This window comes from Hemiscyllium ocellatum, chromosome 7 (genome assembly GCF_020745735.1).
Source record: "Hemiscyllium ocellatum isolate sHemOce1 chromosome 7, sHemOce1.pat.X.cur, whole genome shotgun sequence".
NCBI lineage: Eukaryota > Metazoa > Chordata > Chondrichthyes > Orectolobiformes > Hemiscylliidae > Hemiscyllium > Hemiscyllium ocellatum.
The window spans coordinates 73,143,588-73,155,942 of record NC_083407.1 but is presented as its reverse complement, the minus strand read 5'-3'; the positions used below and the strand labels follow the sequence as shown (position 1 = coordinate 73,155,942).

General features: G+C 38.0%; 1 protein-coding gene across 5 annotated transcripts in view; it reads right to left on the bottom strand.

Annotated features, from left to right (window-relative positions):
• itprid2 (ITPR interacting domain containing 2) overlaps nucleotides 1–12,355 on the bottom strand; it is a 156,704-nt gene that overhangs the window by 42,342 nt on the left and 102,007 nt on the right. For all 5 annotated transcript variants that reach the window (XM_060827339.1, XM_060827343.1, XM_060827338.1 and 2 more), the window contains 4 exons: nucleotides 7,585–7,627; nucleotides 7,396–7,494; nucleotides 5,666–5,874; nucleotides 2,172–2,941 (listed from right to left, as the gene is read on the bottom strand). In XM_060827339.1, coding sequence (XP_060683322.1) covers nucleotides 2,172–2,941; nucleotides 5,666–5,874; nucleotides 7,396–7,494; nucleotides 7,585–7,627 — 1,121 coding nt within the window. The remainder of the gene's footprint in view (nucleotides 1–2,171; nucleotides 2,942–5,665; nucleotides 5,875–7,395; nucleotides 7,495–7,584; nucleotides 7,628–12,355) is intronic.

Here is a 12,355-nt window from a genome sequence, read left to right as displayed (position 1 = left end):
AGCCTATATGTGACTGTAGACCTACAGCTTGTAGTTGACTCGTAACTGTTCCCTGAAATAGCCTAATAGGCAAATGAGTTACCAGAAGCTACTGTGAAAAACATAGTAATAATACTGGTTGAACTACCCAAATACCTGCCCAAGCACACCATGCCTATTAGACCCTGCAAAGTCCTCTTCCCAGAGATCTGTGGACATACAAAATTAGGAAATCTGTCTTGCAGGCTGATTAAGCAATAGCCTGGCAATCATACTCTCGGAATCATACTTTACATGCACTTTACAGGGGTCTTCAACATTAGATTTCATAGGTTCAGAGTCAATGATATCAAAATCAATATGAGCAGAAAAAATTACAGCATTCCCTAAGCTGCTGGATTTGTACCTCTGCGTGTTGAACAGCATTTGAAAAAAGCAATAAGGGTACAGAATAAACATTGGGCAGAACTTCAACATGCGCCACCAAGTGTGGCTTGATAGCACCATGACATGGAATTAAATGGAATTAATTAGTGCTTAAATATTTTTACAGGAATATAAGGCTATGAAACTATGGAAACTAGGATTAGAATAGTTAAGTGCTTGTTTATGACAGGTACAGACTCAATGGGCTAAAGGGCTCTTCTGTGCTATGGACTTTGAGGATTTTATGACTCTAACCGCTGTATGATGTTTACATGTCCAGATTGAATGGTAGTGAATGACAGAGTACAAGAATGGATGGAGAGATGTTTGGATGGAGCTGGTTGAGGTTACATGTGGGTTGAGGTGAATCCGGGATATGTGATCAGATCAGGTTATGTCAGGGAGCTAATGAGACAGGATAAGGGGATGCCGGGTAACAATTAGGTCTCACTGATACCAGAGGAGTTGCATGATTGGATAGGGTCAGGGGAGTATTAAACTTAGCAAAGAACAATACATCTTGCCCTTCCATACTAAAACTGTCTTCATTTACAGGATCTGGATCCCTCTATTCCCTTCCTTTCCACGTGTTCATCCAGGTACTTCTTCAATACTACTATTGTGTCTGTTTCCACAACCTACCCTGGCAATGCATTCCAGACACTCACCACCCTTTGTATGAAAAACTTGCCGCACACATCTCTTTTAAACTGCACCACCCCCCCCCCCCCCCCCTTACATCTTGAACCTGTGTCCCCGAATAATTGATCCCACAGACCTGGGAAAAAGCCTTATACTTTCCACTGTGTTTATGCCATTTACAATCTTTATAAACTTTTATCAGGTCACCCCCTCAACCTCCTGCATTCCAGTGAAAACAAACCCAGTCTATCCAACTTTTCTTCATAGATGAAATTCCCCATACCACGCAATTTCCTGGTAAGCCTTTTCTGTATATTCTTTTGATAGTGTGGTGACCAGATAGTACATAATATTCCAAGTGTGGCCTAACTAAAGTTCTATAAAGCTGCAGCATAACTTGCCTATCCTTATACTTAATGCTCCTTCCAACAAAGGCAAGCATGCCATAGGCATTTTTCACTACCTTATCTACCTGAGTTGCCCCTGTCACTAATCTGTAGACCTGCACACCCAGATCCCTCTGCATATCAATACTCCTAAAGGTTCTGCCATTCACTGTATTGTTTCCACCTGTACATGACCTTCCAAAAAGCATCATCTCACATTTGCCCAGATTAAGCTCCATCTACCATTTTTCTGCCCGTGTCCAACTGATCTACAAGCTGCTGTATCCTCTGAGAATCCTCCTCACTATCTGCAACTCCACCAATCTTTGTATCATCTGCAAACTTACTAAGTAGACCAGCCACGTTTTCCTCCAAATATTTATGTAGATCACAAACAGCAAAGGTCCCAGCACCGATCCCTGTGGAACACCACTAGTCATAATCCTCCATACCAAAAGGCATCCTTCCACTGCTACCCTCGGTCTCCAACTAAGCCAGTTCTGTATCCACCATGTCAGCTCACCCTTGATGCTATGTGACTTCCCAAGAGGGAGGCGGGAGGGCCAGGTGGTTAGTTTTGGGAGAGGTTGCTGGGGAAGGTGGTTAGTTCAGTGGGTCAGAAGTCGCATGTAAACCAGACTTTCTTCCCTCGAGGACATTAGTAAATTGGTTAATTTAGTAAGTAACGTGTAAAGCAAATTCTTTGGCAGATGAACACAAACTGAAGTGACAACTCACCTCTTCTAAATCAAAAGAGAATTCCTTCTGCTCCTCCACCAGAGTTTTCACTAATGGATGCTGAATTGTTGCAGTAGGTCCTTTGCCGTGAGTTGAACACACTGGCCCTGTGCTCACTATCTCTGAACTTTCCTGGGAGTGGACAGATGTCAGTTCGCTGTTGGCTTCAGGTTCTGTGTCTGTGGAGGTACCGTGGAGGTCCTCAGTCAGAACAGAATCTGAAATCCCACTATCGTCTTTCAAATAATTCCCTGACCCTTTTCGAGTGGACACAGCCCCACCCAGCACGGATGTCTGGCCAGCTGTTACGTCGCATGTCATTCCCTGAGGAACAGATTCTAACGGACTAAAAGGAGAATCACTTCCACCAATCACTTCTTCAGTTACAGTCTTCAGTGAAGAGTCAGTCAATTTACGCCATTTCTGCAGCCTTGCTTCTTTCTTTTGCTTTACCTCCTCTTTCTTCTCATTGTCAGTCATACTTTCATTAGTCCCGGGAGACTGCGACGGTTTAGAACCTTCCGAATCTGCTGATTCTGCTTGATTGCTTGTTTCTGTCCCTTTTACCTGCTGTGGCCCAAGCAAATTGAGTTTTGACACGGTTTTCTTTAATCTATTAGCTGCAACATTTCCATTTGCAGGAGCTTCACCTGCAGCCAGGTCTTCTGTTGAACTACCAATCCTTTTCACATGGGCACCAGAAACTTGAGAATACAGTGATGAGAATACATTAGCCACAGTGGTAAGAACTTTAATCTGGCGGAACCGGCCTGTAATTGAAAGGAAGAATTTGTCATACAAAGAATAATACACATGATAGAGCTTAGGATATGACAGAAACACACAGAAGGATTAAATACCAATAAAATTTGTAACAGTCCTACACAAAATTTCTCTACGCCATCTGAATGATAGACCAGAGACAGACAGTGCCATTCACTTGAGAATATAACTTTTAAAAAACGCTTTGCAATTTACATGTGAAAGAACTGAAACCAACATGGTCATTCTAACAGATGAGAGACTTAACAAACAATCCAGGTCTTTTTCAATATATAATTTTAGTTACATCCCACTGTAAACTTTTGCTATAAATTCTTATTCTCCACAACCATCTGATTAAGGATCAGCACTCCAAAAGCTAGTGCTTCCAATTAAACCTGTTGGACTATAGCCTGGTGTTGTGTGTTTTTTTTAAATCTTTGTACACCCTAGTCCAACACCAGCATCTCCAAATCATGAGTGCCATCTATAAGCTTTATAACTACTACAACTGTACAATGCCTGGTCACGGTGAACATTAACCATGAATAGTGATGCCTACTGCTTGAAATCATGTAATGTTATCGCAACAGACATACTACCATTTCATAAAGGATAAACCTAATTCTATACCTTAAATACTTAAAAAAAAAATTTGTAAAGAAATCCTGGTCAAGTAACCATGTATGTACACAGCACGCTTAAAATATCAAATCGTCACAATGTCTTTCATGTAAACACCAAAAGATTCAGCACTTGGTAAAGGAGGAGATATTAGGGACAGTGACCAATAACAAAAACACACATCTCACAGTGAAGGTGGCTTAAGGCAAAACTGTTGATGATGTAGTGTTTAAAACTAGAACACACAAAAGACCAGAATTAGAGTACACACAAATCCCAAATTATAGGACTGAAGGAGATTAGAAGAATAGATGTGGTTAGGCCCTAGAGGCTTTTGAAAACAAGTCTAAGAGGTTTGCAATCTGGCAGTCTATGAAATAAGCTATAAGTTAAAGGCATTTTTAGATCGCAATGATTATTTGAACACAAAAATGACCAAAATATGTATATTCAACAAATATGTAGAAGACCTCATGGGAATTAAACAGCTTGGTGATAAAGAACATAAAATTGGCTAGAATCATTCAGATTTCAATGGTATTTTCAATTAATTAACAGCCTGTTCATGTTAGGATGTGGAATTTTCAGAGTTTTATAACAATGGGGATGATATCAGTGAAGTGTAATGTGACAAGTGTTACAAAAACGTTTGATATATCTGTAAGGTTTAGCAAACAGTATACACATATAATGCTGAATGTCCTTATTGGTTCAGGCTCCTAAAGACATTCCTTTGTGCTGGATTGAAAACTGTATCACCGATATTGGGGAGCTACTCTATAATCACATACAACTCTTCAGATATTAACACACTGACCATTTTCTTTGTTACCATTAACTTTCCCGATAGACAAAACAGTAAGTCCCTAACAGCCAATGTTGTGAAGTCCAAGGCTTGAATAGAGATGAGTGGAGTATTGTACTCTAAGCTATCTAAAAACCATGTTCTTTAGTAAACATCACTACATTTATCCTAACAGCAGTGTAGTCAGTAGTTAATTCTTCATCTAAGTAGTCCACAAAACAAAAGGCTTACTGAAAGCATTGAAATAAAAGATCAGGGAGGACAATAGTAACATACACAAGGCATCAGATAAAGACAACTGTTGGAACTTTTTGGGGAAGCTAATCAGTTGAAATATTGGGGGCAATCCCATCTCCAGCTGCCCAGGAAGCCCCAAGCATATTTCACAGGTCACTGCCCAAGGTCAGGGCCTTTAGGTTCAGTCGCTGCTGCTAGGATGGCAATCAAACCTTGAACAAAGGCAGTGTTGGAAACCAGATAGCCAGGCAGTTGGAGTGGGTGCTAGGGTCTTTTTGCAATAACCAGGGTGTCAGGGACAGCAATGAATGAAGGTGTACATTGGGATGGATCTTTCTGCCAGAGTAGGGAGGGAGGCCCAACTCAGCATGCTTTAGTCAGGAGGAGCTCCAACATATCCCGAAGCCACAGTTACATAGTTGTGACCATTCCCTTTCCCTTCCTGACTATGCCACTAGTAGATTGCCAGTTACAGTCAGAGGAGGATTCTTTGTTGTCATTAATTAGTCACTTACAAGCCTCAAATGGCCCAAAAGAGAGCATGACACCTGGCATCTACAACAGAGGAAGAATAATTTTGCATTTGAGTTACTTCCAACCGTTTGGAGAAAGGTCAATGTTATTTGCATTCTGAAAGCACTACATCATGTAAGTGCGTTTCTTAAAAAATCTTCCTATCTGCTATATTCTTGCATCTCCTTACAGTTTGTTTTATGAGACAAAAGAACTTGCATATAAAGTGACTTCTTTGTGACCTGAAACTGCCAAACTGGCATCAAATAGGAACAAACTTGCATTCTGGTAATTTTCTCTGTGGAAACAGGGTCAAGAATATGCAAAAACAGGTATGCCACTTAGAATACTTACAGTCATCAGGATTGAGATTCATTTGTGTTAAAACATAGATTGCTTTTCCTTTTTTGAACATAAATAGGAAGCATTGTTACTTCTTCAGAAAATAAATGTTTGAATAAATTGTTAAATTACTCAATTAGGTTATGGTGCAAAATGTTAATAAACAGAGAATATTAATGAATTTGATTTTTTTTCAAAAAGAGAAACCTACTTGTAAGAGCAAAATTTGGATTGTCTAATTCCATACGTTGCATTTGAGCATCTAAAAATAGCTTAAAATCAATTCCTTTTGCAAATGATGCAGCATTAAAAAATCGACATGGAATTTTAGATGCAAGGTCAGGCTCATCTGTTCCAAATCCAAGATTATACAGAACATCCTCAGGATCTTCCTCATAAAGGTCCAATAATTCTGAAACACTGAAAGCAGAAAATAAAAAAAAACAAATATTTCAATGCAAACAGAGGGCAGCAAGTAAAAAAAGTTCAAAAATTATCAAACGAATCAGAAAAATAAACTTATGGACAATTGTGAGTTTAGTAGTTCTTTGCACTTTTGTACAGCCTCAAAGGCTTTCCCAGCTAGAATGCAGTAATAAATGCTCACCTACCACTGAACTCCTTGGCTCAGATATTCTGGACCCCATCTCCTAATCAAAGAAACTTTATGGAAATGGGAGGGGTGAAATGTCCATGACCACAACAGAGTGAGCACAGTCAAGACTGGGACCCACATCCTTATCTGGACTATAAAAATCCCGTACAACGGAGCAGGAATTCTGGAATTGGATCCCACCCGCTACTTTTAAATACTATCTGACTCCATTCTGACATGGATGGAGACCTGAAAATCTAGACCTCAATGTCTCAAAAGGCTGAATCATCGGGACAGTAGATATATACCTTTCAATTTAGAGTAACGAAAGAGTATTTTTACTTAATATATACTTAAATTTCAATATGGTATATTAAAACATTTTCATGAGTTTTCATTGAGTGAAACACATCATTAATTCTCTGATGTGTTTTGTTTGCCATCTGGGGAAATCCAGTTAATGATTACATAAGTTTGAGGGACTGTTGACAACACAAAATACAACCTTATTATTAGGGAAGGCTAAAAGGAATGTTTGTACTTTTGTTCTACCCCTGACCAACCAAGCTTAAAAATGTTGTTCATATACTAACATTAACAGTCAGCAAGAGAGTTAGCCTGGTATGACAAGTTGTTAATATGTAATGTATGCAGTGCAGAAGAAAAAACATTTCAACCCTTCAATTGAACAGATTTAAAAATAATAGTTGGCTATACTGAAAAAGACCTGTAGTCCATGCCTGTGAAATAATAATAGTTAATAGCAAAGAGACATCATTGCATACAAATGATCAACAAAAATAAAGATGATTCTTAAAAAAGAAAACAATCAACATAATAGCCTTTTTTCATCATAATGCCGACACTGAGGAAAGAATTAGAATTAATGATTTTAATAAGGAGGGATAGTTCATAGAAGATTGGTGGAAAACAATTAAGATTGTGGATAACGAAGTGCAAGGCACTACTGAAATCACTAACCACTTATCCTGGAAAATTAGGAATTCCTGGGTAAATTCTTTTATACAAGGCCAAACATATTTTCATACACACAATGGCAGGAAATGAAAAATTGACATAAAAATAACTTCTTTAGTGCAATACAATTACATTTTTTTAAGAAAAGCAACCATTTAACTGTTGCACATCCAAACTCTCAACAAATTTACTAAAAACCAGAAGTACATTTATAATAACACAGTTTACTCAAGTAGAAGACATGCAGAAATTTTTGAACTACATTATAATATACTTTCTGTACACATTGTTAAACATTATTAGCTGAGGAATATGCAGCGAACAACAAAAAAGGTTAGAAGCCTACATTTCATTTGACATCAGATTACCTAGATACAGTTGTATTGCTCTTGCCAGAGCCAGTAGAATTCATGCTGTTTCCCATTTGATAAAACTGCTTCCGTTTTTCCTTGGCTGATGTCCCATGGCTACAAGGCATAAGTGTTTGATTAGAAATATTGAATGTTCTCTTCAGTAAGCAAATTAACAAAAGCATTTTTCCTTAAGTGTATACCAACCTTGCTGCTGATATCGAGTCACTGCAAGTCTGAAGATGTTTTGCTGTAGATGAAAGGTTTAAATAATAAAATTTATTGGTCTTCAGAAAGTCTACAATTTAAACAAAACAGCTGTACGGATGCAGATATCTAACTTCACAAGCTAGAAACAATAGCTGCTTGCTTATATGCTCCTTGACTCGACAAGCTATAAGCACTTTTATTTCATGCTCATCAACACTTTATAGCTATACCGGTATCCTTCTCACTTCAACAAAAGTACTGTGAATGCTGCAGGTCTGGAAAGAAAAACAGAAAATGCTGGAGAAACACAGCAGGTTTGGCAGCATCAGTGAGAGAGAAGCAGAGTTGACATTTTGAGTCTGATGACTTCTTCAGAACTACTCCTCTTCTTGCTGTTTATTCAATTCTGCATACACTTCAGAAGATCAAAGCTTACTTTTTTGAACAACCTGGCCACATAACACAAAATTAAGACAACTGGTACCTCGATAAATTTTACTCTGTGCAGACTTGTTAAACCAATTGAGTAAACCTCTTCTGATAACTTATAAGGACAGATTTGTGACTTTGTATACCCAGTGGAAAGCCTCAGGTTCCAAGAGTGCTTCTGGGGAATTGGAAGGCAGGCTGTGTAATATGACTGTAAACTTCAGTAAGGCATTCACACTAAATTACACAGGATGTTCCTGCAGTAACACAAAGGTGGAGAAGTACCCTTATAACATTCAAGTAATTATTTTTCTAAAAAAAAAGAGAGGCTGGTCTCCTTCTGTGACATAATAAGTCTGTGCCACTTTGGCAAGATAAATAAGGAGGCACATTATTTGAAAAGTAGATAGCTAAGCTCGATGCAGAGCACAGGTATGTGGGAGTGTAAATACAGAAATCACTACAGTAGCAATGCCAACTAATAAGGTTATAAAGGAAACCAAGCACTAGAATTTATTTCTGGAGGTACAGAGTTGACAAGTAGTGGTATTGTGCTAAATTTGTGTCAAACCTAGTGAAGCTATGATTGGAGTAATGTGTGCAGTTCTTGACACCACATTATAAAATTGATATAGAGACAACAGAGTGAAAAGAAAACATTTGTAACTATCAGGAAATTATAAACTGACTGAGGATCTTGTCTGTTCACAAGAGAGAGCTCAGGGTGAACAGGTAGAAGTTTTAAAAAATATGATCAATATATTTGGAGTAGACCCAGATAAAATGAGTTCACGTCTAGGAAAGAGCAAAATGACAGAAGATGATCAGCAACCAATCAGATGAAGAAATCAAAAGAAACTTCTTTAGTAAGAGTGGCAACGGAGTGGAGTTCACACCCACAGAAAGTGGCTGAGGTAAATAATATAGATGCATTGAAGGGGACACTAGGTAAGTCTATAAAAAGGGTACAAGGATTTTGATTACAATTGTGTGGGCAAGTTTGGGAGGAAGCTCATACTGTATAACTCTGAACTGAATTATGCCAATGGCATGTTTCAGAGCCATAAACTCTGAACAATTCTAATAAGTCTTCTCTTTCCCATTTCTTCATATCTTTAATAAATCTGTGACATTTGGAGAACAAATGTAATGTAAACCATCTGAATTCTAAATGTACATCAATCCCAATGATTTTCAGTTACATAACAGTTTAAGGGATTAAGGTAACACCCAGTGTAATAAAGATTTCATGTTAGGTATTTCATCTGTATGGATTTTAAAGGATTTTCAACAGGGAAGAGATTCTGGTGTCACATCAAGCCTCAAGGCTGTTGATTGAGTAAAGAAAAAAAACAAGCAGAGTTCTCCCGCTCAATTATTTTCCATGACTCATATATGGGTGTACCCATATCAAGTGACATATGACATCAAGCAAGAATTTGGTTGTGATAAGTAGGATGAATAAACCACATGCTCAGTTATTAAGGTCATGTGAAAATGTGTTGTATGTCATCATGGACCAACCTGGAGTCAGTTTCCATACTTCCCTATGAAATCCAGCTCTCTCACATCTTAACCATTCCTTTGCTGATGCTACGTCAAGCTACGTGTTGTTTTCAGCATTAGATTAACCCCACCTAAGCACTGAGAAACTATCAAATAAAAATAATCTCTTTGCACCAATTCCATCCTCCTTCCAAGCCACTTTTTCAACTAAACCAGACTGCCCAAAACCTTGGCAACTCATTCAATTGCAAGCTGAATTTGCCACCTTTCATCACCAATATTGTCTGCCTCTATTATGCAACATCCTGCACCTCCCCTCACTTGTTCCACTAGACTTACTTATTGCAGCATTTGTTTAATGAGCCCTCCCACCCTTCACCATACAAAACCTTCAGCTCATTGTGTCATAGAGATGTACAGCACAGAAACAGACCCTTCGGTCCAACCTGTCCGTACCGACCATCTAAAACTCTACTGTCCATAACATTTTGTAAAAAAGCTTTAGATCACTGCAAGAAATATTTCCTATCTTGTCTCAATACCCTTTTCATTAATATATCTCTACAAGATGCTTTGGGGGATTACAGCAATAAAAATGCAAGCTGTTGTTACTCATTGCAAGAGGTTGCAAGTGTAGCTGCAGAATGTGATTCAATAATATCTTCTTTGAGAGAGGGTGAAAATATATTTACTTTTAAGCTACATCTTATTCAGATATAATGCCAGATGTAGATTCAAATATTTAATTTCCAGATATCCAATGTAGTTATATGGCTCGAGAGCAAAATGGTTGAAGCCAAAAAAAAAATGGTAGCTTGGACTTTGAAGAGCCTTTCCTGAAAGTTTACCATTCAAAGCAATAATGCACAGTAGTTTGTGCATACCAACATTTCCAGAGAATTGTGTATCTGTAGGGAGTAGATGCATGGTCGGAGAGAAGGGCATCTAAACAATGGAAGTGCCATGGGAGATTGGAGGTGGCAATACAATGAGTCAGTAGCACCAGTGAAGTGGGCCCAGCAACTAAAAGATGGCACCAAAGGTGAGGCAACGCCTTCGTCAGTGGGTCTGGAATCGGCAGCGGTGAGGCAATGGAGATCTCTCTTTCAGTTATTGGAGGTTGGGTGCCAGCTTGGACTGGACTGGAAAGACTTATTCTGAACTTTTTACTACTTTATTTTTCTAATTTGTTCCCCTGACCTGTAATGCTGGACTTTTTTTTATTTCTATGCTTTTCTAATTTTTCTTTCCCTAAGAATTTGTTCTGAAGAATCTGGACCTCAGTACCTTTGTACTTAAGATGGTGCCGTAATTTGGCGACTTGTAAACTTTTCACTGTACTCATTTGCGGACATACAACAATAAAGCTAATTCAATTTCATTCAATGCTTGATAGAGAGCTCTCAGAGAAATGAGCTTTGATTCTGTCTTCTGAACTGAGTGCTTTCAGCATGGTCCCTTTTTATTAATACTTGAGAGAACAGTCATGTGGATCTCACTTCAATCAATCTAAGAATGCTACAGACACAAATGTTGACAAATTTGCAAGCTTGGTAAGTGAGACTGGCTTAAGAGGAATATTTTGTTATTTTTCATACCATGAACGATTTTAAAAATTATATATCATTTCAGTGAAATTCTATTACTTATTTCTAATAAAATAAACCACTCTGTCAACTTACAATTGACCCCATCAGTCTGGGGCAAACAAAAACAGGCAGGGGAGACAAATCACACATGTGACCATAGAACATGAGAATCATAATAATCAGGTCTTATTGAAAAGGCTTTTGGTCAGTAAAAAGTTATACAAATTGAGTGCAAAGCATTCTAATTTGACTTTTGATTATTGAACTATTAGTCATAACTAAGCTCATTAGTATCTAAGTTTGCTGTAACAGACTATGTTAAGCTTTAAGGATTTTAAACAATTCTGTAATATCAGTGATTATTCTAACATCTTTTCTCGAGGTCTCAAAACCTTAATGCCTACATCTTAACTCACACCAAATCTCGTTCATCTAACACCCCATGCTTGCTGACTTACATTGACTCCCAGTCAAACAACATCTTAATTTTAAAATTTTAATTGTTGTTCTCACATCCCTCAATGGCCTCTCCACAAAATTGGTAACACAGATGCACAGCTCTAATAACTAAATCTCTGCTGCCAATGGCCACAAGTTCAAGTCTCAGTCTCAGTCATCTGAATTTGTTTACTCTTGTTTTTTGAACATTACTTTGGAAAACCAGCTCAACCCTTTTTCAAAGCAAGACACATTGCTTAATGTTTATTTTGTGCTATTATTGTGTTATTTATAGAGCACTTGTAACATAATAAACCATGCCAAAACACTTCACAGAAGCATTATAAAACAAAATATCCCACTGAGCCACATCAGAGGCTATTGGGATGGATCACAAAACATTTGGACAAAGAACTGGGTTCTGAGGAGTATCTTTGAGGAGGAAATCAAAAGGCAGAAAGGTAAAAAGGAGGATATTCCAAAAGTTAGAGCCTAAGCAGTCGAAAGTAAAACTACTACTGGTGGGACAATAAAAATCAGAGATACTCAAGAGGCCAGAATTAGATCAATGGAGATACTGGAAGATTGTGGGGCTGGATCAGATAATTGAGATAAGGAAAGATATTATCAATTAAGATATAGGAGTCTAGATTTTGGATAACTTTAAGTTTATAGAATGGAATATGGAGATCAGCCAAGGTTGGGCTGCAACAGCAGAGTCGAGAGGTAACGAAGGCATTAACTGAGCTTCGCATCAATGGTAATCAGAAATTGAATGGAATTCCCAGAAATGATTAAACCAGGAA